Below are 25,136 nucleotides of genomic sequence, written 5' to 3' on the forward strand. Positions count from 1 at the left end.
CATACACACCGTTTACAGCGAAGTATGACGTCATTGTCCAGGTGAGCTCACACCCGCGCCCCCCCCCTGTGCAGGTGAGCTCGCCCCCCACTCCCCCCCACCCACGGCCTCACCCCGCCCCGCCCACCCCTCCCCCTCCGGGCGAGCTGCCCAAGACCTTCACCTTAGCCCCCTCCCCCACCCCGCCCCGCCCCGCCCCGCCCACCCCCCACCCCTCCCCCTCCGGGTGAGCTGCCCAAGACCTTCACCTTAGCCCCGCCTACCCCACCCCGCCCCTCGCCCACTCCTTCTCCCGCCCCGCTCCTCCCGCGCGCCTCCTCGCCCCGCAATCACCGCCGGCCGTGGCCATGGACGGGTGAGTTGGGGGGTCGCTGAGCCGGAGCTCGAGTTGTAGCAAGCTGCTTTATCGACCACGGCAGCTGATGAGGATGATTGACCTGAGGCGATGTGTGTACATCAAGTTAGAGTTAGGGGGTGGAGTTGGCGCTGCGGTATATATCGGTGGAAATTCCACGTTTCTATGGCGGGGGCCCGGTCTCCCTAAGACAAACCACAGTTGACTTCCCTCAAAGTGGTGCCAGTTTTATCGACCCCGAGATGGTATGGATCGGCCGAGACGAACCCCAGCAGGAGATGTGAACTTGTGAGCGCGGCGCTCGGGGACTTGATGCACGTCCACTTTACATTAGCTATATGTACTGTACCTTTATAAGCACTGTATTCGTTTTTCAATTGATGTATAGTATATATTAAACTAATGTCGCCAGTTAATTCGTTATTTTACACCCCGACTGATCAAGCAGCGTGCTGACGTGTGGTCAACCACCATGTCCGACGCAGCGTGAGGAGGCCTCAGCCAGCAATTGATTGACGGGGGCTACACTGTCCATAGAGTGTGTGTATAGTGCATAGTCCATAATAACTGTAAATGTGTCGTTAAACCCGCCACCACCCGAAACAGCCAATCAGTAGAGCCACGGAGCGGCTGTGTGCCCACGACGTTTACAATTCGTCGCTGTGCTGAGCGAGTAACGAATTGGCGTGTGTCGGGTGGTGGCAGGTTTAACGACACATTTACGCGATCTAACCTCCAAAAAAACCCTTAAATTCTGGATGATATTGGTCGCGAACGCCTACTATGGGTTAAACTCGTGCATAGTTCGGAAGTAAATTAATTAACTGGGAATTGCAATGCATTCTCATGGCTGAGTTATTACGTTACTGAGGAATTAGTTTGAGTCATCTTTTAAGGAAAACCAAACAGCCTCATCAGGAATATTTTCCAGGAGAGGCCGATACCCTGGGATGTTAAACTACGCACATGTAATGTATAGAGGGGGTCCTAGCTTACAAACAGGCGGTAGTTCACACGCGTTGTTTCAAGCGAAACAGCCGTGACTGCTGGCGAGACACTGAATGTCAAAACCGGGCCAAAAGTTGATTCTGTTAAAGCGATGCTGCTGATCCAATTCACTCCCGAGAAGTCCGTTTCGCTCGCTGATGGGATGTGTAAATAAATACCCTAATGTGTGTGTGTGTGTAGAGGGACATTTATGATGAGGCGTATTGTTTGATTGTTTACTTTAATTTGTCTGTGGCAGCAAACTGGAGTATACTCACCCCTAAATGTCCGCACAGATGGGTTCACCAACCCAGAATCGGAATCTTTTCAGATTTGCTGTGCTGCCAAGTGATGATCCTGGCGACCTCGCAGCAACACGGCGTGCTCTATGAGTGTCACCGATGTGCGCGATGCAGCAAATATCACAACCCGGACAAACATAAATATATGGATAATGAAATGGTACACATGAATAATTATATAATTTAGTCAAATGGTTCATGTAGAAAGTGCTCTTGCTATGATATTTGCAGATATGCGAGTGCGTTTTAAGTCATAGTTTTAAATGTGCCGAGTCCGTATTGTATTCCTACCTAGTTAAGATAAGTTTGAATTTAATATTTGAATAAGTTGAGACGACTCGAGGCATTCCAGTGTGCCTGAGGGAACTGAACCCGCATGCCCAGCCACTGAATGCCCAAATAGATTTTGTTCCGCCGGATAGAGGGGGTCAAATGGGCGTACACTGGCTAGAGAAGAGATGGAGTGATGTGGTACAGGAGGATATGGAGTCTGAGTCGACTTGCAGAAGACTGGTACCAGCGGTGTCAAGATCGGCTTTTGTGGAGGAGGCTCGTGAAGGACGCTGCTACTGGGCAGTTGGAGGCAGTCGCCCTCACAACAATGAGCTGAGCACCGGGCGGCTAAAACGCAGCAAGTTGCCACTGTAGGGGGCAGAGCTGGTGCATCTGCCAGTCATCTCGGTCAACCCATGGGACCTGGGTACGTCCCGTGACCACCTGCCAGCAAGCCTTGGGCACTTCACAAGGCTTCAAGGTGCACATAGCCTGGTACAAGCGCCGTGGTGACATCACTGCCACTTAGTCCCCGCGACTCCTCGGTCATCGCAACTCCTCGGCCCCTGTGACCCCTCGGCCCCCGTGACCCCTCGGCCCCCGTGACCCCTCGGTCCCCGTGACCCCTTGATCCCCGTGACTCACCGGCCCCTGTGACCCCTCGGGCCCCGTGACCCCTCGGTCCCCGTGATCCCTCGGCCCCCGTGACCCCTCGGTCCCCGTGACCCCTCGGTCCCCGTGACTCACCGGCCCCCATGACCCCTCCGTCCCCGTGACTCACCGGCCCCCGTGACGCCGATATCTCCCACAGCCTGGGCTCATGGCAGGCCCTGCGGCTCTTCACGCTCACCAAGCGGCAGTTCACCCTCGTGTTCGTCACCTTCTTCACAGCGCTCGCGCTCATCCTGCTCATCGGAATCAGCGGTGAGGCCCGCGCACAACAACAATAATACCGTCCTTGGGCGCGTTTGCTATTCGTGCCATTCCTATGGCGCAAGGCTACAACGACGAACATGCTGCCGTCTTTCACAGATGTTGTCCGCAGTAGTTTCACCGCGAGATGCGATGTCGACGTGTGTGTGGTCCCAATTGGGTCATTTTCAGAGAGGTTTTTTTCGAAATTGGACCATGACGCCGGCACACGTTTGGTCTGCTCATTTAGAATGACGTCACGAATATTTGACATCCGCTGTAAAGCAGCTGATGCGTAGTATTATATAGTTAAAACACCTGCAGTATTAACCAGTAGTATTGTATACTTAAAACACCCGCAGTATTAACCAGTAGTATTTTATAGTTAAAACACCCGCAGTATTAACCGGGGCGGCCTACCAGATTCGGATCGTGAGTCTCCGCAGTAAGCAGCGAACACACGCGACCGCCGGCCCGTAGTGTCACTGCCCCCAATATGCCCACGACGTGTGGCCGTTATGGCAAGGAGATTAACACATCAACATAGCAGTACAGCAACTGGGTTGCTCACCGCTCTGTAGAAATTTGTGAATTTTTGGTTTCTTGCACGTTCAAATGCTAAGAAGTGGATTAAGTGGCTCACGGTTTTTTAGGCTTGTTGAGATGGTGACTTGCTGACCCACCCCCTACTGGACATCTGTGAAAAAGAGCTTCATAGCTCATCGGATTCCTCCGGTATAAATAAGAGATTCTAACTTTGTAAAGAATTTGGAGTGGTACTCATCTATTGGAGGCCCTGACATTTCCACATTCCCATGACGTCTGGGAAAGCCAGCGGTGGTCATCTCATTTTATTGACCTTCAAAGAGAAGATGATGTGCTGAGCCTTCTTGATTATGAAGCTGACCTCTATAACCGACGTGTCGCTCCATCGGAGCTTAATGTAATATAGAGAAGGAAAATAAGGTTCTGTTTTCTGTGGCACACTTAATTATTTAAGCGCTACACTCTTTTGAAGGTGAATTTGGAACAGAGAATATATATTTCTCTTGTAAACCCATGCCAATTTTCTGCATTGGCGTTGGAAGCTTTGGTTAGTAATACGTCTCCCAGTTGGGTTTCTAAAGCATGTTCATTTTGCTAATGCTCTTGCTACGAATCTCGAGAGGCTGTTTTAGTTACAAAAATATTTTTTTGCCCTGGGGATCAGGTTATTTTATTGTTTATTTTTATATAAATTGTTGCTCTTTAAGAGGATAAAGGTTACCGAGGGCCATTTGCACTCATCCAATGGAAAGGTCGTCTATTGACCATGTGAAAAAGAACTGTAGCCTCTGAATGATGAAGTGTCTTTGTGCTTCACGTTACAGACTGATGCACACACGTGTGTGTGTGTTGCACGCACAGCCCCTTTTTGTCAATCCACTGCTATATGAGGGCTCTTCCCCCCCTCCCATACCGTGTGGCTTGTGAGGGTTATTTGACCATACTTCCCCACTATTGTCAGTGTGGGTTGGTGAAGGCTTGCAAACGTAGACGCGGGAGTGTATAAGTACGGTAATGAATTTTGCTGCACTGCCTGCTGCTGCTCACAACAACAACAATGCACCACAGCAGCAGCAGCCGGCTTCGGATGGTGGTCAAACATCCGGGCTCAATCCAGGCTCAACCCCTGCTTATATTCTGAGATCTCATGACATCGGGTGCGTTCCCGGTGATTTAGTCATACTTGTATTCACACAGTCTAAGGCTGAGTGGCGTTAACTGTGACTTTTATGATGATCCTGGCAAATCGGGTTCATTTTGTAGCTCAGATATTTTATCAGAGTGGCAATGAAAGTGCCAGCAAATAAAGGACACAAACCTGCCGTGCTTAATGACGTCAAGATCTGCACAGGCCAGACGATGCTGTGCAAGTGCCTTTGTTGAAAAGTCTAACGCTGTATACGAATCCGCGAGCCACGTTTGGCTGAAAGTTGATAACCTGTTTGCACACTGTGTTCGGGTGCCACGGGCGCGAGATGTTAACTACCTCGCCTGGTATACAGGAGGTCATGGGTTCGATCCTGACCCTGATGCCTGCTGTATATTTGGAGTTTAGATGTTCTCCCCAGTTTAACACATAGGCTTTCACGACTATGGATGTTTTTCTCTGGGTCCTCCAGTTTTTCCCTCCACATCACATTTAGAAGCATGCATTTAGAAGCTCCGACCCTGACTCCTGTATATCTGTAGTTTGCGTGTTTTCCCCGTGGTCGCGTGGATTTTTCTCCGGGTCCTCCGGTTTGTCCCTCCACATTTAGAATCAACATGCGTTCAGAGAATTTTGCTGCTATATTTTTCCACGTGAAAAGCCACTTCGTTAAGCTATCATTTGTGATAGCCAGGTCGCTTCTGCAAAAGAGCTACATAGCTCAGTGGGCCTTTTTTGGTAAAATAAAAATAGTTTTTAGTTTATTTATAAGATACATTCTGAATAAGGTTTCATACACATGCACACACACTCTAAATATAATATCTACAGCTGAATCTCGCTTCTTGTTTTATTTGAAACTTACAGCGCTCTGATGGCATGTTTCAGGGTGTGTTATTCTATTCTTATATTTGGGTTACCTGGGTGTGCCCCTTGGCCCTCTGAATGTGGTTCAACAAGTTTAAATGCACTCAGAAACAACGGTGTTGCGTAAGCGTGGACACTGAACGCGTCTTTTCACAGAGGTGGGCGTGCAGTGGCCTCTTTCTGTGTTCAAGAGTGCCACTTCAAATGGAAAATAAACTAAATAGACACACAATGCGCCGACTTCCCAGATCCATCTCTTCACACACACAACAAAACTACATTATTTTTAAATCCTTTATATTAAGTTCGCTTGCTTGCTTGCGTGCTTGCTTGCTTGCGTGCTTGCTTGCTTGCTTACGACCGTGCAAATCTTTCGGTTGTTGTTTTTTAACCCACTTCCCGTGATCCAATCGAGCTGACATTTTTCACACAGCCTCGTTGTGCGAGACAATTAATGTTCGTGAAAAAAAATTCCCAAAATGTTACACTTTTTAGGCAAAATTTTTTTATTTTACATATATTCAAATATAACTCATTCATGGCTTTGGCTGAACGTCACAGTGTAAGAGCCCAGAGCGTAACCCCTCCACAGGCCGTGGCGGAGTAGCGCAGTTGGTAGCGCCCTCGCTTCCCATGCCAAAGGTCGCGGGATCGATCCCCGCGTCCTCCACAGGCGAATATATTTTTTAAATCCTTTATATTAAGTTCGATGCCACGCATATAAAGGATTTATAGTGAAAAACTTTGTTTTTACGGGTTATACTTATTTTTACTCATCCTATCAGCCACACAACCTCTCTGGGAGTGCATCGTTCTTGCAGCAAAAACACTGAACCGGTTTGGACATTGATTGTCTCATCAGCAGTCGGTCTTGCTTGAACCAATGCTGGTGAACTGCGAGATGTTCATAGGCAAGGACCCTCCCTCTGTGTAAAACATGGATACTTTTTCGACACAAATCTATATAATACATAACACAAAATAATAATTTCAGATGGGACGGCTCAATTAAGAGACTTGCATTAAATATGCCATGAGAGTGAACCGAGTCGGTGTGTTCGTCCAGATGGGAGAATGTGAAGGCGCGGCGTGGACGATTTTTCATAATAGAGATTTTTTTGGGTTCGATCGCGTAAACATAAATGTGTTGTTAAACCTGCCACTAACCGACACAGCCAATTAGTAATGTTTGTCACGAAAACAAAACAAGCCAGTAAGTTACTAGTTCAGCACCCCAGTGTGTTGAAGAGTAAACCCACAACATTTACAATTCGAGTATGATGTTTCGCCGGTAATTACAACGAACCTCATCAGGCGACAGCCAGAATTGATTTTCCCTCTGTAAACCATGAACAGTGCCAGAAACACCGTGGCGGGGATGATAGCGTAGACATCAATGCGTAACAACGTCAATGCGTGCTATGACACACGTCTAATTGGCGGTTGTACCAGACCGGGTGGTGGCAATCAATCAGTTGCGAATCCCTAATCTGGATGCCCCAGCCCAGACAGCTCACTCAACGAAGGCCTCTTCTAGCTGTGAAAACTAAACAAAGTCGAGCCACTGCAATTACACCCTTGCTCTGTATGCCCAAAGGTGTATTTCTTCGTGAACGTTTGTATGAAGCACAGCCCCCATCCTCTCGCATAATGTGCAGACGAGGGCAGCCCAGCAGGTCTCCCCCGGCTTCAACACGGCATGGGCACGGCAAGGCTCCTTTGGTGGCCCTGAGCCAGGGTGGCAATGCCACTTTCCCACGGCGAGACCAGTCACTCTGTTGGGTGGCCGCCGCTGCTGACTTCGCACACAGAGCGGTACTTATTTTAACCCCTCTGGAGTGATGATTTACTGAGCTGATCCCCAGCTGGGATTTAACTTTCAATTTTAGACGAGCGCTTGAAGCACGTAGCCACCCGGCTCGACAATGCGAGTGCAGTAGGATGTGAGGTCCTCCATGCTTTTTTATTATCAGAAATAGCCCCAGTGCACTGTGGGTAAATTCATGTTGGCTTCGTACATGGCGCATTCCATTCCTTGGCTGCCATTCTGTAATTATTCTTGACCACTGACCATTATTCCGTATAGTGTCTTGCCCAAGCCTACGTACCTATTTAACAGTTAATTTGTCTGCGTGATTTCTTCCCTCGTGAAGGCAATAGACAAACCTGTTGGCATTCTGTAGCTTGGTAATGTTTCCGACTCAAGTTGAAAGCTATAATAATGCATTGTCTCTCTCTGTCTATCTAAGTCTATTTTTGCTACCTGAAATGTGGAGGCACGGTAACGCTCAAAAAGATTTATCAACGTGAATTAAACTTTAGCATTATGCCATGTTGCTATTAGGGACTTACCTCAAGGTCTATCGGCCACATTGGTCAAAGCGTCACCCGCCGCACTCCCCAGCAGGACCGCTATATGTGCCCTGTGGTCTCATTGTGGCTATGCACTGCTTCTTGTGCACCTGGTGCAAGAAACAAATTTTATTATCACCAAATCAACACTGCTGAGGATGAGTGCTAATTGGAGGGCATTGTACAATCAAAGCATGGGCACGATTTTTGTTCCTGGTTTTCTCCCTGAAGTCTTTTCTCTTGCTGTGCTTTCAGGCCCTGAAATCACCGAGTCCCACATCCTCAAGGCCACGGATATAGAAGAGCATCCGGATGACCTCAGGGTAAACACATGCACATTTCATGTAACACTGCAGTGTTAAATCTTGACTTAAAGCTTTCGTGACTGTTCATGAAGCCATCCAGATATACAAACACGGACACAACTTCAACCGAGAAAATGGGTACAAACTGAGCAATCATTGGACGTTATTAACCAGGTTAAGTCATATCTGGCTGTGATGCTTCCAACCTACCTGCCTATGTTAGCAGTTATGAATTACATTACCTTGTTAAATGTCTTTACATTAACAGGCTAAATGTCTCACTAACATAGCTGCTGCTCTCTTCTCCTCAATGTGGCGGTGGCACTCGTTGTTTATTAGGCTGAATGTCTCTCATTAACACAGCCGCTGCTGCGGGAGCCGTCTCACATTGACATGCTAATCTCTAATCTCGACCAATGCAATGGCTTCTTCAGCACCATAGTCATGGGGTTACATTAACAGATTGACTTGCTAATCTCTAGTAACACAATGGCCGAGGTATAGCTAGCTCTGCGATCTTACACTTACTTGCAAATTCCATCTCTAGCCCCGCTACCTTTCCCTTGGGTTGTACCCATCTCAAACCTTTATAACCGATGGCTGCAGTAGCTCTCTCGCTATATTTCTTCCTGCCTCAGCAGTCCGCCTGGTTGTGCTTTTAGATGAACTTGTATCTGCCACAGTAATGTATAATTTTCACGACTCACTGTAGCCTGCTATTTGACAAGCCCTATCTAATGCTGTCTTGAGCATTGTGTGCTGCACTATAAAGCGGCTACCTGATTTGCAGCTAATTTCAGTGACACGCGATATCTGAACTAGTCCTAGGCGCACCCCCTTTGCCAGCCTGCACTGACCAGAATGGTGAGGTATGGTTAAACAATATCCACAATTGACACGATGTGGGGAGGCCCTGATCCAGAAGTGGACGGTTCACTCATTGTTAAAGATCGCGGTTTTCCTAGGCCAGGAATCCGCAACCAAAATGACAAGAATTTTTTATTTCGAATTCGGTAAATAACCATATATTTCAAGAGCGACAATGCACTGTGAATACGAGATGGTCGGTCCTAAATAAATAACATCACGAAGCAGACCTTAAAGAGCCAAATGTGGCTCCAGAGCCACAGGTTGGGTGAGAGGTCGGGTGAGAGGTTGGGTGAGAGGTTGATGAGAGGTTGGGTGAGAAGTTGATGAGAGGTTGGGTGAGAGGTTGATGAGAGGTTGGGTGAGAGGATGGTTGAGAGGTCGGGTGAGAGGATGGGTGAGAGGATGGGTGAGAGGTTGGGTGAGAGGTTGGGTGAGAGGTCGGGTGAGAGGTCGGGTGAGAGGTCGGGTGAGAGGTCGGGTGAGAGGTCGGGTGAGAGGATGGGTGAGAGGATGGGTGAGAGGTTCGGTGAGAGGTTGGGTGAGAGGTTGGGTGAGAGTTTGGGTGAGAAGTTGGGTGAGAGGTTGGGTGAGAGGTCGGGTGAGAGGTCGGGTGAGAGGATGGGTGAGAGGTTGGGTGAGAGGTTGGGTGAGAGGTTGGGTGAGAGGTTGGATGAGAGGTTGTGAACACTGCACGCAGGGGCCGTCTCGTTAATGAGACGATCTTCCCATGTAAGCTTTCGCCACGCACTGTTGTGGGCATCTTCACGAGGTCCATTTTAAATATGAAACATCCATCATCATCATCAGCTGTGCATTAGCCACTGCTGCCTGAATGCCATAGCAAGTCATCGTTGCCTCGCGATGCAAAAACCCATCTGTTTCTGGCTTCAGTTTAATTCCTAAAGCTTCCCGCAGTAAGGAGTGCATTGCAAAAGCTCATTAGGAGATATTCTCAACACGCAGCCTGATCTGAAAAACTGCGACTACGAAAACGCATGTGCGAAGCGTAATAACGCGTTTCTAACATCTTCCCTCGTCGCGAAGCCATTGAGCACACACACTTGTCACTTCCTGCAAAGTGGTACTGTATTATTTTTGTATCGACCCTAGAGGGATGATATGCCGAGCGGACTCCTCGCCGCGATTATACCTTCCTTCCTGCCCAATTTTGCGTTAGATGTCTTGTCGTAAAGCTGCCCAGCCAATGACATCTCTTTGACAAAGCGCCAGTGGTGCAGTATATTCCCTGGAGAAAAACTGACATCACAAATGTGAAGGCAAGAACCTCGGGGGGTTGAGCCCGCTGCAGCAGTGGGACGTGATGACCAAGGTGGTATTGCCACGTCTGTTTCCAGAAAATCTGCGTTTTGACAAAAACTCAATACGTTCGTCAATAACGGCGCCATTAAAAGGAACAACATGTTTTTGTACGTACTGTAATAGGCGACGTTTCAAGCAATGGCACATGACCCATGTTATCGCTTAATTCATATCAAAGCCTCTGCACGTCTCTCACCAATCTCAATGCAAGAAGTCAATATGTTTAACGCTCTCCTCTGTAACACATGGGGGGCCATCGCTTTCACAGAATTCAGTCGGCTACATCTTCGCAGCACACGTGCCACGTGTGCTATGAGCAGGGCCTTTTCCAAAAGTGTCACCTGGTCCATATGTATGCCTTTTTAGGCCACGGTGTTCCTTCCAAGCGTGTTGAGTTTGTGATGTGTGTGCTTGTTCACCGCAGCCTATGTGGCAGTATCGCCAAATAATGTTTGTGTTGACAGACCACTGCAATATCAATCTTTCCGTCCTTTCCTGTGCAATGAGAGCACCCGTGTCATTGAGACCCTGAGTGGGAGGGGCACATTAATAAAAGTGTTTACTGCAGAGCAACACAGAGGCTTACACAAGCGTGCAAATCCAATGCTGAAAAATCACAGTCATCCAATGACAGTGTAATATTAACATGTTTTAACCATTTAAGTGTAGTACATTTCAGCTGAACAAATGTACTTATTCACCCACGAAGACACACCGAGTCCGAAAACTGTTTTTCGGAGGGTCTTGCTACATTGGGATGTTTTGGCAATTAATTACACCGTATTTCTTTTAGCTATCGAAGAAAACGGGAAAACCATTAGGAAACCCATGCAGAACAGAGGGAGAACACCGATAGACTCCACACAGAAATGCACCTGAGTCGAGAATCGAACCCAGGTTCTTGCTGTACGACTACATGCAATGGTTTATGATGTCAAGTCGATGCCGCATTTGATGCAATTTTTATTCCAACACATTTTATTGTCCCGCATGTGACCTTGCCATCATGCCTCGGGGAAATGGGTATTTGCAACAAAACCATTTACCCTTTCGTCACGCGCCGCATCGTGTGCAACATGCGTGCACGAGTCATCGGTATTGGCCATACATCGCGGTGCAGGACCCTCCTGACAAAGAGTCTCAGGAGTCGCCGTGGCTTTCCTATTATTATCGTGTGAACTATGTATTACTACTATTATTATCGTGTGAACTATGTATTACTACTATTATTATCGTGTGAACTATGTATTACTACTAATATTATCGTGTGAACTATGTATTACTACTATTATTATCGTGTGAACTATGTATTGCTACTATTATTATCATGATTCAACCAGGAGAGGAACGCTCGGCATATGTAAAGCGCGTGCTGTGGAGGGCGCGATTCTAAATCTTGTGTTAACATCAGAGGGACGTTGTTATCTGGGAGAGATGACCCGGTGGGCATGGTATGGGTTTGATTAATATTGACAGTCATTGGATTTCTACTTTTTTTTCCTCTCTCTCAAGTGATTGCCATGTTTAAAGAAAAAGGAGTTTGGAAGATGGATCAGATAAAAAATATATACAGTGATCCCTCGTTTATCGCGGTTAATGGGGACCAGAACCCCTCGCGATAGGTGAAAATCCGCGAAGTAGGATTGGCCCCCTAGGAATTTCCGTATATGTGTGTGTGGGTACCAGAATGTTTAAAATATGTATATTTATACTTTATATATATATATATTTTACTTAAATCTATTTAATTATAAAACCTTAATATTATACATTCACTCTCTCTCTCATACGATACATATTATGGTGTTCTACACTCACCAATGACAGTAGTATCTTGAGACTTGACTCCAGTAATGACGACGACGACGATGACAATGACGATGACAATGACGACGATGACAGACCTGTGCAGTTCGATGAATGTGATGATGAATGATGATGATGGTGTTACTGCACAGGTATAATGAGGCCTTTAAATCAGTTCGAAAAATCCGCGATGCACTGAGGCCGCGAAACTTGAACCGCGAAGTGGCGAAGGATTACTGTACCGCCAAGATTTGCAACCTTTTGTGTCAATCCACTGCTGGATGAAGGCCTCCCTATGCCATGATATTTCAGGAAGTTGTTTAACTTTACTGCACCGCACTGCCCAGTGGGGGTGGGTAAAGGGAGATCCCAACACCGATTCAGATATCAATCGTCGCCGATGTTTTCCATGGCGGAAATTGAACTTGGGTTGCTTAGTTCATGGCACGGTGTGGTAATTACTGTGCCACCACTCCCCATAATAATGTACATTGTACTGTATTTGCCCTTCATGTTAACATGCAGAGAAACACAAAAAGGTGTGTTTGTGTTGCTCATATAATGTGTGGATCGTGCCCTCTTAATCAAAAGTCATGAATTGTGGGGGGAGTCAATAGTGGTTGCCCTATGGAAAGACTCGTCCCTGCCATACGAATATGGAATTTCCACAACTGGCTGAGGGCTGTACACTGGAGATGAGTTGCGGCGCTTAATCGAGTAGGAAATCACTTGGCTTTTTATCTTTCAACAAACGTCTTCTTTGAATGGGCGATGACGAGCAGCGGTGGGTGGCTTTTGCATGGTGTGTCTTTGCAGACAGCAGTGGAGTACCCCTTGGAGACTCCGGAACTCAATCCGTTCAACCAGCAGCTCTGGCTGACCTTGCGCCTGGAGCTGGAGACACCGCCAGGTGACTTGCACCCATCTCTGGTCCCGAGTGAGCACATGGCTCAGCTCAGGTCGAGGGTCGGGCACCTCTCCTACGCTCCACGGGTTAGATAATGACCCTTGACGTCATTTTACGTCAGAAATATCCGCTCTGAAACGGCCTCGCGAATGATATTTATCTGTCACGGGAAAAGTCTGATCGGCTACTAGAGGGGAAAACCTGACGACAAAATGTTTCTTAATATAGCACAGATCCAGTCACTTCTGTCACTACAAGTTCCCCCTTGCAGTGACAGCAGTGGCTGAGCTCTCTGTGTGTGCGTGTGCATGTGGCTGCCCGCCAAAGGCATTTGAAAGTCCTGTTCGGCCTCAGATCATTGAAAAAGGTTCCCGACCCCTGAGTGAGAGGGGTGACAGGCAGTGACAGAGCAATGCCGTGTCACTGTGACGCCACTGCCTGTTGGGATGCACTCAGCTGGAGGGGAAGGTCATTGAGTGTGATCAGGTCACAGGGTCACCCACCATTGTCGGTCCTTGATGAGACCAACTCCTTTAATCTATTATTGGCGATCAAACTGGCATCGCGCAACACGATGCCACACGGAGTGATGGCGCGATGGTGATAATTGCCAACAATTTAGTCCATTTGGTAATTCGGGCCGTTCTCATGGCGCACGGCAGCTATCTGACTGTCGCCTGATGAGGCTGGTTGTAATTACTGGCGAAACGTCACAGTACTCGAAATGTAAAATTCTTGAGGGTTTACTCTCCAACACACCGGTGTGCTGAACTTGCAAATAACTCGTTTTTGCAGATAGCTAATGAGCCCGTGTGTGTTTGTGTAAGATTGACACGTAGGTTTTCATGACAAATATTATTCATAATAAAGGTTTTTTTGGGTTAGATCACGTTAGTATAAATGTGTCGTTAGCCCGCCTCCATTCAACACAGCCAATAAGTGAGGTTTGGCAAAATCGCCCGACGATGCTGGATGTAATTACCAGCGAAACGTCACGGTACTCAAATTGTAAGTTTTGTGGGTTTACTCTCCAACACATCGGTGGTGCTGAAGTAGTCACTAATTGGCACGTTTTTGTGTCGGGTGGTGGCGGGTTAACAATACATTTATGCTAATGCGATTTAACCCTAAACAAAAAAACCTCTCATGGATTTGAAATTAATTGTTAAAATTTTGACTGGCGCCAGCAGACAATGGCCTGCTCGTTTCTAATGACCTCTGCAGCGGGTGGGAAATCTACGACACCCACCGTGAAGCAGACTGGGCACATATTTGCGTTATTTTAGTATGCCGCTGTATAACAATCATGATAATAATAACCAGGCCCGCCTGCCGAATTCAAAATCGCGAACCTCTGCATCAAGCGGCGGACGCGGCTACCGCCGTGCAAATCTCCTCCCTCTCCCCTCAGTGATCCATGGAGCATGGTGGCTGCGCAGAGGCCATGGTGCATGTGTGACGCCAGACCTGCACGTCCCCGAGATGCCCTAGGATACGGAGAGCAGCCTTCCTGTTAATCCGTAATAGTGATCTAGTCTGCAACGGGCAAAAAAACATTGATATAGTTTGCCAACATTCTACGGCATGCATTAATCTTGGAGACACATTTTATTTTGATTTTCGGAACTGTAATAACGTTGACACATTTTTCTGAGAAATTTAAACAACCTCCTTGTGATGGGCAGGCTGTTACCTAATTCATTTATATCTCTCTGCTGTTTTTTGGCACCGTGACTGTAATATATTGTGTCATTGAATTTCTCATTAAGTTTCAGTTATAGGTGTCATTATGGTATGTTTAAAATCCCATCACTCTTGCCAAAGAGACAAATGTAAGGTTTTACAGGGCACATTTAGCATTCATTTGCTATCTTATGACTATTCCTTAGTGAATATTTTTGTTTATATGTCAAGCTCATGATTTTACTGGATTCAGGGGAATTTTACTTGACTAAGAAGATAAAACGAAGTAATGTTGTTTGTTGTGAATGTTACGTTATCACGGTAATTTATGGAGCCAGCACGGTGAAGTATGGTCAAACAACCTGATTACTGACATGGCACAGGGAGATCTACATTTAGCAGTCGATTGATAAAACGCCTTATGATGAACATTGTAATCACATTTCGTGGCAACATCAACACTGATCGAAGCAATGTAGCTCTTACTAATGAAGCTAGCATCCATCCATCCACGCGGTCAGTAACATGAGTACCACTTTGTATATAAATCAAGGGACATGATGAGCACTGCCTCATCATCACGCATTTTAGCAGAGAGACTTTGGTCCTCAGTAGTATTTTAATCTGAACACCGTTGTTGAGCAGAGGTCTACAGGCCCGATGGCCCCGAAATGCCAAGTGGCCAGCAATAAACGGCACATTTAAAGTTGTAAGAGGCAAGAGTGGAAACGAATTTCTCGAATTGTCCAAGGTTAGTTTGAGAGGTTAGCAGAAAGAGAAATGTTGTGACCTGCAACGTGGTGAGCGGGTGGTGAGCGGGTGGTGAGGAGCGGTGGCTCAACGGCAAGCGTTCTGCGCTGCCAACTCGGCCACCTGAGTTCGATTCCCGCTCGCGACCAATAATGGTGACAGTGAATATGTGAACCGGTCCCGGTCCTCTCCTAGGTCGACTCGGCCTTAAAATGAGTATCTGGTGGGGTGTGTAGGCATCGCCACTGGGGAGACAAAGGTGGCTGGGCGTGGTGTTGGCCACCCCACCCCCTGATGTGCCGTGCCGACCCTAATAGCTTCTCGCTAACAACACTTGCCCCAACAGTCTGTTAGAGGCTATTTGGGGGATCTTTGAGTGAGGGAGTGTGTAAATGGGTGAGCGAGCAGGTGAGCAAGTTGTTTTGACCTGTGGGGTGCTGGATGAGATGAAACAGTCCGTGTCTGGTAGACAGAGTCCTCAACACGGGTGGAGGAATCGGTGAGTGAAGTTCAAGCGAAACAGTAACCATGGAAATACAGTAGTAGTAGCAGCTGCAGCTATAGAAGAGTGAAAAGGAGGCCAATGACCGCCGGCAAGCGAGCGAGCGAGTGACTGGAGTGCATTGGTAAGGGCTGGGGATCATCAATCATCACGTTTCATTTATGCAGCGAGGGAGCAACTGGGTGCTCCGGCCCAGATATGACAAGCGCACTAATGTAACGACGCTCCTGCTAGCTAGGGCGCCACTGTGTAAACCACAGGGATCATTGTAGCTGTGTTTTTATGACCAATCTTGACCCCAATGTTGACCCCTGGCCTTAGGCTGATTAAATAATTCTCAGGGCGGCTGCATTTTCATCTTGAGCTCTTCTAGTTTTTTAAATGTAATCAATGCACGTTGATTAAGATTTATTGCACTTTAACTTGGCATGTGCCTACGCAATTAAAAATACAATTAGTGGTGAAATCGACCATATTTGCTTGGCATTGATTATAATTGCTCGATGTTGGTTGAGTTATATTTCATTGTACTTCCATGATTATGCGTTTTGCATCAAACACATTTTTATTGTGATTTCACAATCAATCTGGACGGGTGTAGACAATTGTAAAGTGTCGCCCCCACTCAAGCAAGCGTTGGGACTCCGCTCGTCTGCATTGGCGACGCTGAGCCGGCGAGTGTAAATTGTACATTCTTATGTTGAGTGTTCAGTCTGTGAAGCGTAGCACCAATTTTAATGTGATTGAGTATTTTTGTACGGTCATCAGTGACCGGGGTGAGACCATCAACTCGCTGCACTTGAGAACCCGGTATACTGACAGGCGAGCCAGAAGATCTACGCAGTGGGAGCTCTCAAGCGATCTTAGCGGTCAGTGCTCTAAGTCTGTAAAGGACAGCCGCTCTCGGCTGGCCACGTACTGGTGCTTGTTTTATTGACCGCGTGATAAATTAAGACGTACGACTGCAGGTGAGCGCTTTGGAGGCAAGGGGTCATGAAGCTGGATTGAAAACTTACTTCTATAGAACTGCTTTTTGCGTTTTGTTTGTTGTCCTTCCCCCGCACCTCCGATTAACACGGTTGGCTACGTGCAGTGCGAAAGAAGTTCAACGTACATACATACAAGCCCACAAATTTGTGAAAGTCCCAAAGAAGCTGTGGCCTGCGAGGTGACTAGGATATTAAAGTATAGAAAGTAGGTTCATGAACCCATATGTGCAGACCTTTGAGTGCGTAACCTCTCACTTGTGCGTTCTCTCTGAGTTCCGCACGAATGTAAACACTCGTAAAAATAGAGTTGGCCAAACCTCCGAGGCAATGTTGGTTTGTCAGTCAATGCGGCCACTCGCGTCGCGGAGTCCACACGTGAAAACTTTATGTTCTGAGAACTTCGATTAATTATTTAGGCTTAGAAGCGCAGATCGAAAGTGCCGCTTGCGTTTTTATTCTCCGCTTGGTACATCGTGCGCTTCAACACGGGGCGCCTGGAGGAGAGCCGCCGCCGTGAGCCCGGGTTGAGATGCGTTCACTCGCGGAATCCTCCCTCCCTCTCTCTCCACAAGCCTTTGTTCCGCCATGCGGGCTCCAGCACAGGGGGGGGGGGGGGGCTCGCATTGAAGGTTCCAGAATGTAAAGGAAAGTGGAACCCCCCTCCCCCCAAAAATACCACAAAAACCAAACAAAACAGCCGTTATCAAGCTATCAGAAACAGTTTTATTTTTGTGAGCATTTTTTTATTGTCATTAAAGAACCCAGAAATACAGTGGGGATTTCAAAAGGAGCGGTAGGAACAAGGTGTATTTAATGTATAACAGGCTAGGCCGCAATGCACCCTTTCGTGGTAGGGGGTAACGATCGGGAGCAGGGTACATAAGGGGGGGGGGGGAGAAGACCCATGGGATAACGGGGAGGGGTGGGGCAGCAGTTGTTTTAACCGACTACATTCTGCTGATGATGGGTAGAAAGTGCAGACCCGTCCAGCGCCTGCCTGTATAAACTAACCTAGGTTATTTTTTTATTGTTGCTGTTGGCATTTCGACTGAATGTATGAACGGCTATAGTTGATGAAGGATCTCCAAACCAACTTAGAAAGACCCACAGCCTGATTGGCTAAAACAGCTCTATCACGGTATAGTTTTTTTACTTCGTAGATACGTGCCTGAGCGGCATGTCCCAAACTCTCAAACGTGATATGAGAGAAACAAATATCATAGGCAGCAGTCTGGTGCACTCCAGTCAGTGTAAGAAGCAATAAAAACAGGCGAGGCATTCTATGCCTTCACCCCCATTGTGATGTAGCTAAACAATCGGGATGCTTACAGCTGAATTTCCACGTATTTTGCATTATCTGTGTTTTTGTTTTATCCGAGCAATGCCTCCTGGGCATTACCCTGGATAATCGAGAGTGGACTGTGCCATCGTACTTGTGTACGCAAACGTTTGCGTGCGCCGGTGCTTTGTGTGGGTGTCCGCGTGCTGTTAGCGTGCGTGTGTGAGTTGACTTCAATAGCGGTGGTGTAGCATGCTTCGCTACGAACCTGGCGATTTCAGCTCACATACAACACCAGGAACGATTATTTGAACTGTTCCTGGGCCTCCCCTAGGTCGACTCAGCCTCAAATGAGTACCTAGTGCGGTGCGTAAACATCGCCATGAGGGAGACAAAGGCGGTCGGGCGTAGTGTTGGCCACCCACCCCCTCGTGTGCTGTGCCGGCCTTCATAGGTGCTCGCTAACAGCACTTGCCCCTACAGTCTGTTACAGGCTACATGGGGGATTAATTCTAGATTTGAAGCTTTCGTGACTGCAAGGATTCATATTCTTAGGTTTCGGTAAAGTCACGTAGGTAAAACATCAAAATTAATAAAAATAAAATAGAAATCACGACGTTTCGGAGGCAACACAAGTCTCCGTCATCAGGTGGGACCGGTAAAGTAAAGTAAAATAGTGCCATCTTATCTGACAGGCACTATTTTACTTTACTTTACCGAGTGTTAACATCCCCAGTGTTTAACAGTACTCTCTTCATTGTTCAGCCAGCATTGGTATAAACATGGGAATTTTCGTTCTTTTCTATCATGTGTATCAGGCCTCCCCTCCCCCCCTCTCTGTCCAATGCGTTGTCGTGTGCAGCAGTAGTTGCTTGCGCACAACCGCGTCCAAGCCGTCGTCCATCCTTTTGGCCCCGCCCCCCTCCCCCTCCCGATGCGTTGTACGTGGCACTCCGTGCCGTCTTTGAGCCCCGCCCCCCTCCCTCCCGATACGTTCCATTCATTGGCTACCACATTCTGATGAGCTCCCCCCCCCTCTCCTCCCCCTCAACTTGCTTTTAAGGGATTACATCTTGAATCATTGCCGCACTTGATGCAGCTAATCTGGCTGTGACGGTCCCACCTGATGACGGAGACTTGTGTTGCCTCCGAAACGTCGTGATTTTTATTTTATTTTTATTAATTTTGATGTTTTACCTATGTGACTTTACCGAAAAAACCTAAGAATACATGGGGGATTTTTGTCTTTATTGACTTTAGCGAGCACATGTGCATGTGTGTGTAGATGCGTGTGTGTGGCTAACGTGGAGAGCGGTGGCACAGTGGTTAGCACGCTGTGCTACGAACTCGGCGAGCCAAGTTCAATCCCCGCTCGTGGCCAACACCAGTGACGATTGTCTGAACCTTCTAGGATGACTCAAGCCTCAAATGAGTAACTGGTGCGATGTGTAAACATCACCACTGGGGAGACAAAGGCGGCCAGCCGTGGTTCTGGCCACCCACATCCTCGTCTGCCGTGTCAGCCTTCATCGGTGCTCACTCACAGCACTTACCCCAACATCCCGTTAAAGCTATATGGGGGAATCTTTGTCTTTGTGGCTAACGTGAGCGAGTGTGTGTGTGTGAGCCAGCCGAAGTGGTGAGGACGGAGCTCACTCTCACGGTAGTGCTGCTGGGCATCACGGGGGAGAAGCAGGATGAGCTGATCAGCTACAGCAACGCGAGGAGCCACAACTACACGGTGATCTGCAATAAGGTGCGGCGTCTGGAGGAGCGCTCGCATCCCAGCGCTGCATCTTGGCAGGGGCGCTCGGGGGGTTAGCGCAGCGGTGGCGCTCGTGCCTCACAGCCACAAGGACCTGGGTTCAATTCCCGACTCGGGTGCATTTCTGCATGGAGTTTGTAGGTTTTCCCCGTGTTCTGCATAGGTTTCATCCAGATTCCCTATAAACTAAAAAAAACATACAATCTAACTAGTATTGGCCAAAACATCCCAGTGCAAAAAAAAAAGTCTTGCAAATTACAGGCAATTGGGATTGTACAGAGCAACATGGCTCCCTGCTGCAAAAACTTGCTAGGTCCATGCTGAAAAAGTGCATTGAGACTCAAACACTTTCCTGGGTAAACAAGTGCAAAGTAGTCGTAATAATTATGATTATTATTCCTTACGGTTTCCCTCTTTACATTCAGATGCCGACGTGCAACGAGCTGGTGGTGCTCCACCTGGGGTCGATGGCCTACGGCCACTACTCCGCGCGTCTCCGCCTCCACGGGCTGGGTGACCTCGCCATCCCCGTGCGCCAGATCTACTTCACTGTGAGCGCACCGCCCGCCCCGCATGCACGCATGCTACTTCACCGCACACATGCGTTTGGTGTTCTGATGTGGTGGGGGGGGGGGGCAGTAGGGTATCGGTGGTAAGCGACGCGCTGCGCTACGAACTCGGCGATTTTGTGCTTCACGGCCAACACAAGTAACGATTATCTGAATCGGTCCTAGGCCTCTCCTATGTCGACTCAGTCTGAAATGAGTACCTGGTGCAGCGCTGTGTTAACATTGCCACTGGGGAGACAAAGGTGGCCGGGCGTAGTGTTGGCCACCCACCCCGTCGTGTGCCGTGCCGGTATTCATAGGTGTTACTCGCTAACAGGACTTGCCTCAGCAGTCTGTCAAGGCTATACGGGGGATCTTGGTGTTCTGAGAAGTGCTGTTGCGGCGTGCCGACCGCCTTGTGCCGGCACTTGTCCACCACCAGTTGTATGCCTCCATCAGAGCAGCACAGAGAGACGGAGAGAGATATTTACCAAAATTGTCACCGATTCAAACTGGATATCACCGTAATTGTTGCAAAAAATACCTAGGAGTTAATTAAAAATAAATAAATAACTTGCTGTGTTTGCCGGGTAAGGCTCACTGAGCTATGTAGCTCTTTTTCAGAAGCGACCTGGCCACAAATGATAGCTCAACGAAGTGGCTTATCCCGTGTAAATATACAGCAGTCAAATACTCTGAACGCATGTTGATTCTAAATCTGGAGGGAAAAACCGGAGGACCCGGAAAAAAATCCACGCAACCACGGGTAGAACACGCAAACTCCAGATATACAAGAGTTAGGGTTGGAGCTACTCCCCGTATCCCTGATACAGCCCATGACTTAATTTCATACGGGTTGCGGTCACATTAAGCCTATCATTCTGAAACGATCCGCATACGATATCTACTCGTCACTGCAATCATCTTAGCCGCACTAATCGGGAATTCGAAGGGATCACTTTTCGACCTGGCAAAAACGCCGTGTTTATAATTTTCATGGCGGATCAATCACTTCTGCGCCTGCAAGGACACCTTGTATTGACAGAAGTCACCGTTGAGTTTTTTTTAAATATGGCTGCCTGCCAAAGGTGTTTCCAAGTCCCCATTTGGCCTCGGTAAGGAAGAGGTTCCCAGCCCTTCACTTCGAGGAGCGATAAGGCAATGACCCAGCAATGCGATATTACTTTCACCCACTTGTTGTACTGCCATGCCCTGGCTACTCTATCACTGAGTGAGTTGGAAATCTCATAGCTCATGATGGAAACTGCGGCCCCCTCCAATACCCTCTAACCAACCAGATTACAGGCGCATGCCACTTGCCTAGCTAATAAATATATCGAGTCTTTGGGATTTATGATATCCTTCATCGAAAAAGGTTTGATTATATTGGTTATTTGTACACTATACCTTTGTTCACTTTGGTCAATCAAAGGACTGCACTGCTGCACCGCAAAAAGGACGGTGATTGCCATGTGCTCATTACTGTATGGACTGTGAGTACAGTTGCCTCCGATGTATTGGCTTGTAAATAATTTAAAATGCCCCGGAGCCAGCTGTAATTTACAGGGAGCCAGGCGGCGGCGCTTTGCTGCAGCAGATTGAGCGAGGCTCACGACACCTCAGAGGCAGCAGCGCTGACAGCGAGTGGGCTGGCTGACATCACCCCCGACGCGCTGACGAGCGAGACACTCGTGTGCGCTTGCGCTTAGCCCTGGAATGGCGCCTTCTGCCAGCAAGAGTCTCCCCGTGACATTGTACAGCTCACGAAAAATATTTAAAACAGTTGTCAAAAAAAACCATCGTGGGCCTCATCCCTACAGAGTTGGGCTCTGCTCATTTGCAGAATTCCCAAGTTACGCGGACCGCCCTGATGTGCATGCTGGCTTTTAGCACTGTTCACTGTGCAGAAAGGTTGGGGCCCTATTTAGCAAACAATCCCACGGGGAGAATCTGAGAATGTATGTATGTGTGTTGAACTTCTTTCGCACCGTACCTAGCCAACCATGCTAATCGGAGGTGCTGTACTAGTGATGAATTGGCATGTTCTGTTTACGTGACAACCCTTACTAGTTGGCTGTGTTGGGTGGTGGCGGGTTTTAACGACACATTTATATATTTACAAGATCTAACCCAAAAAACCTCTATTAAGGACGACAAACTAAACAAAAACCAGTTCTAAAGAAATGAAGGAATCTCGGAGTAGGAGAGTGGTGACGTCATCACGCTCGTTCTGCGGACACACTGAGCCGACCAATCGGGCTCGCTCTGCCTCGTGCACACAAACGCACGCACATGTTGGTGCGCAAGCGAATCGCTGCCGCCCACACCGTGGTGCACCTTTTTTGTGCCGAGCCATCTTTGACTACAAGGATGGTTCGATTCCGACCCTGATGCCTGTATATTTCGCGTTTGCACGTTCTCCCCATGGTCGCATTGATTTTTCTCCGGGTCCTCCGGTTTTTCTCTCCACATTTAGAAATGTGCGATTCGAGTATTTGGCTGCTATAAATTTCCAAATGACTAGCCACTTTGTTGAGCTATCATTTGTGGCCAGGTCGCTTCTTCAAGAGCTACATAGCTCAGGGAGCCTTACCTGGTAAAATAAAAACAATTTAGTTTTCGATGATGAACATGATGATGAATAAGATAACGATAGCAATAGTGATAAATAAAGATGATGATGCAGATGTTGATGATGAGTGGTGTTAGGGATGATGGTGAATGAAGGTGATGGTGGTGGTGGTGATGAATCGATCGTGCGTTGTGCTCAAATTTCCCGTTGTGCGTTGCGCTGTGCTCTAGTTCATGACATACAACAAGACGTTCACGCTCATCGAGGTGTGGTTCCGCTTCTTCTTCGTGCTGCTGAGCTTCATCATCATGGTACGCCCGGCGCTCGTTCGGGGGTGGCGCACGTTCGCGGCCTCCCCGTCTACGCGGCGGACACTTTGAACTCTCGACATGTGTTTTGCGGACCGCCGGGCCGTGCCGGGCATTGCCAGGTCTGCTGTTTTGGGAGCAGAATTCGTTCCTGCGACAGCTCCGCCAACCTCACGTTCGCAGTGTTCTTCACTAATTTTTAGAGGGGGCCACTTTCGCCGATAAGACATCATCAGTGTGAGTGCCGCCACACATTTGAAACCATTGGGGGTTTGAAAGCACAATGATGCTGGGGGTGTTTTCAAATTTGTGTATTGTCGAAGGGCTGCACATCGAGGTCGCTAGTGGCCCACGGGCCTTGGAATAAAGAACACTGGAGTATAGCGTACAATAATATAGGGTTGTTATGGATAGGCGTACCTTGTTCCCAAGTGGTAGTGCCTTATGCCAATAATCCCTACTCCAAGCCAGCCTTAGCAGTGTTCCACCAAATACGTCTGATTAGTTCATTGTCCTTCCACCCCCATCTCTGATTCGCACGGTTGGCTACGTACGGCGTGAAAGAAGTTCAACATACAAACAAACGTAGAATATTTAGTAAAAAATTTGACCCCGGTCGTTTTGTTAAGGGACCGGATTGACCGGCACACGGAAAACTCGCTGACTTACCATCAACTTTCGGGTTACTCAGGGTAATTGTGGAGGGGTAACCCAGATAAAAACAAAACCACACAAAAAAATCCAGAGCATATGTAAATGTGTGTATGTATATTGAACTTCTTTCGCACATTACGTAGCCAACCTTGCTAATCGAAGGCTTTGAAACAGAATCGTTCATTACAGGTGTGGAATGGGAGTGATGATGTAGGGCGCATTGTCCTTTGTTATTGCTTTGTTTCAAAGAATTGGTGTTTACTTGGGTCACTTGGACACCTCTTCACTGACTGTCAATGAGTACAGAGCAGCTTATAAAGTTACTTATTAATTTTATTCGCAAACACAGTTAAATCCACAACCCCAACAATGAATCCACGGGTAAATCAAAAATGTATTGTTATCCCACTTTGTGTATGGCTCACACAGGTAGAGTTCCAGCTTGATTCGGTATAATCTTCCTGCGCCCCACTTCCCACTATCGTTGCACAAGTTGGAACCTCTGTTGTAATGGAAACAATTTCCGTAATTTATTTAGCAATGAAAACACGAGCGTTAGGACTCTTTGTACCTTAGTTTTGCAATGTAGTGTTCATTCTTGTGCAGCCCATTTGTTTGTAATGAGTATTTTGTGTGCGAGAGGAAACCAGAGTACTGCTGCAAGGCTTACGAGACAATACCACTTAGCAGTCCACGCAAACGAGAGAGACGCATGCTTGTTTTATGACCATCTCCCAACCCCGTACATCTCTGCCAGTTGGAAGTCACCTATTGAGCCCCTTAATCCTACGTATGAAGCGATGGTTTATGTGGGCGTGCGACGCCACTCCCCCCACGTTACGGCACTGTGCCTCGGTGTGCGCGTCTCGCCGGGTAATAGGGCGATGTGTCTTCCGCTTCCTCTACTCCCAATTGGCCGTTGCTTAATGAGAGGTCGCTTCTGCTTTTGCTGCCTTCATTGCAATTCTCTCCCTTCTGGTTGACTGTGCTTGCAACAACTCAACATACCTGGACTGCTCTCAGTTTAACACGTGGGCTTGAAGACCCAAACAGGAGGATTTCTACACAACTCTGGCTGTCGCCTGATGATGCTCGTTATAATTCCGGGCGAAACGTCGTACTCGAATTGTAAATGTT

At 47.7% G+C, this 25,136-nt stretch overlaps 1 protein-coding gene across 1 annotated transcript in view; it reads left to right on the forward strand.

The window, feature by feature from the left end:
• The first annotated feature begins 283 nt into the window (after positions 1-283).
• LOC144734239 (transmembrane protein 181-like) overlaps positions 284-25,136 on the forward strand; it is a 53,180-nt gene continuing 28,327 nt past the window's right edge. The window contains exons 1-7 of the mRNA XM_078616362.1: positions 284-355; positions 2,729-2,841; positions 7,997-8,064; positions 12,859-12,952; positions 19,784-19,908; positions 20,343-20,468; positions 23,268-23,348. Coding sequence (XP_078472488.1) covers positions 348-355; positions 2,729-2,841; positions 7,997-8,064; positions 12,859-12,952; positions 19,784-19,908; positions 20,343-20,468; positions 23,268-23,348 — 615 coding nt within the window. The 5' untranslated portion in view covers positions 284-347. The remainder of the gene's footprint in view (positions 356-2,728; positions 2,842-7,996; positions 8,065-12,858; positions 12,953-19,783; positions 19,909-20,342; positions 20,469-23,267; positions 23,349-25,136) is intronic.

This window comes from Lampetra planeri, chromosome 50, assembly GCF_965212315.1.
Source record: "Lampetra planeri chromosome 50, kcLamPlan1.2.h2, whole genome shotgun sequence".
Classification (NCBI taxonomy): domain Eukaryota; kingdom Metazoa; phylum Chordata; class Hyperoartia; order Petromyzontiformes; family Petromyzontidae; genus Lampetra; species Lampetra planeri.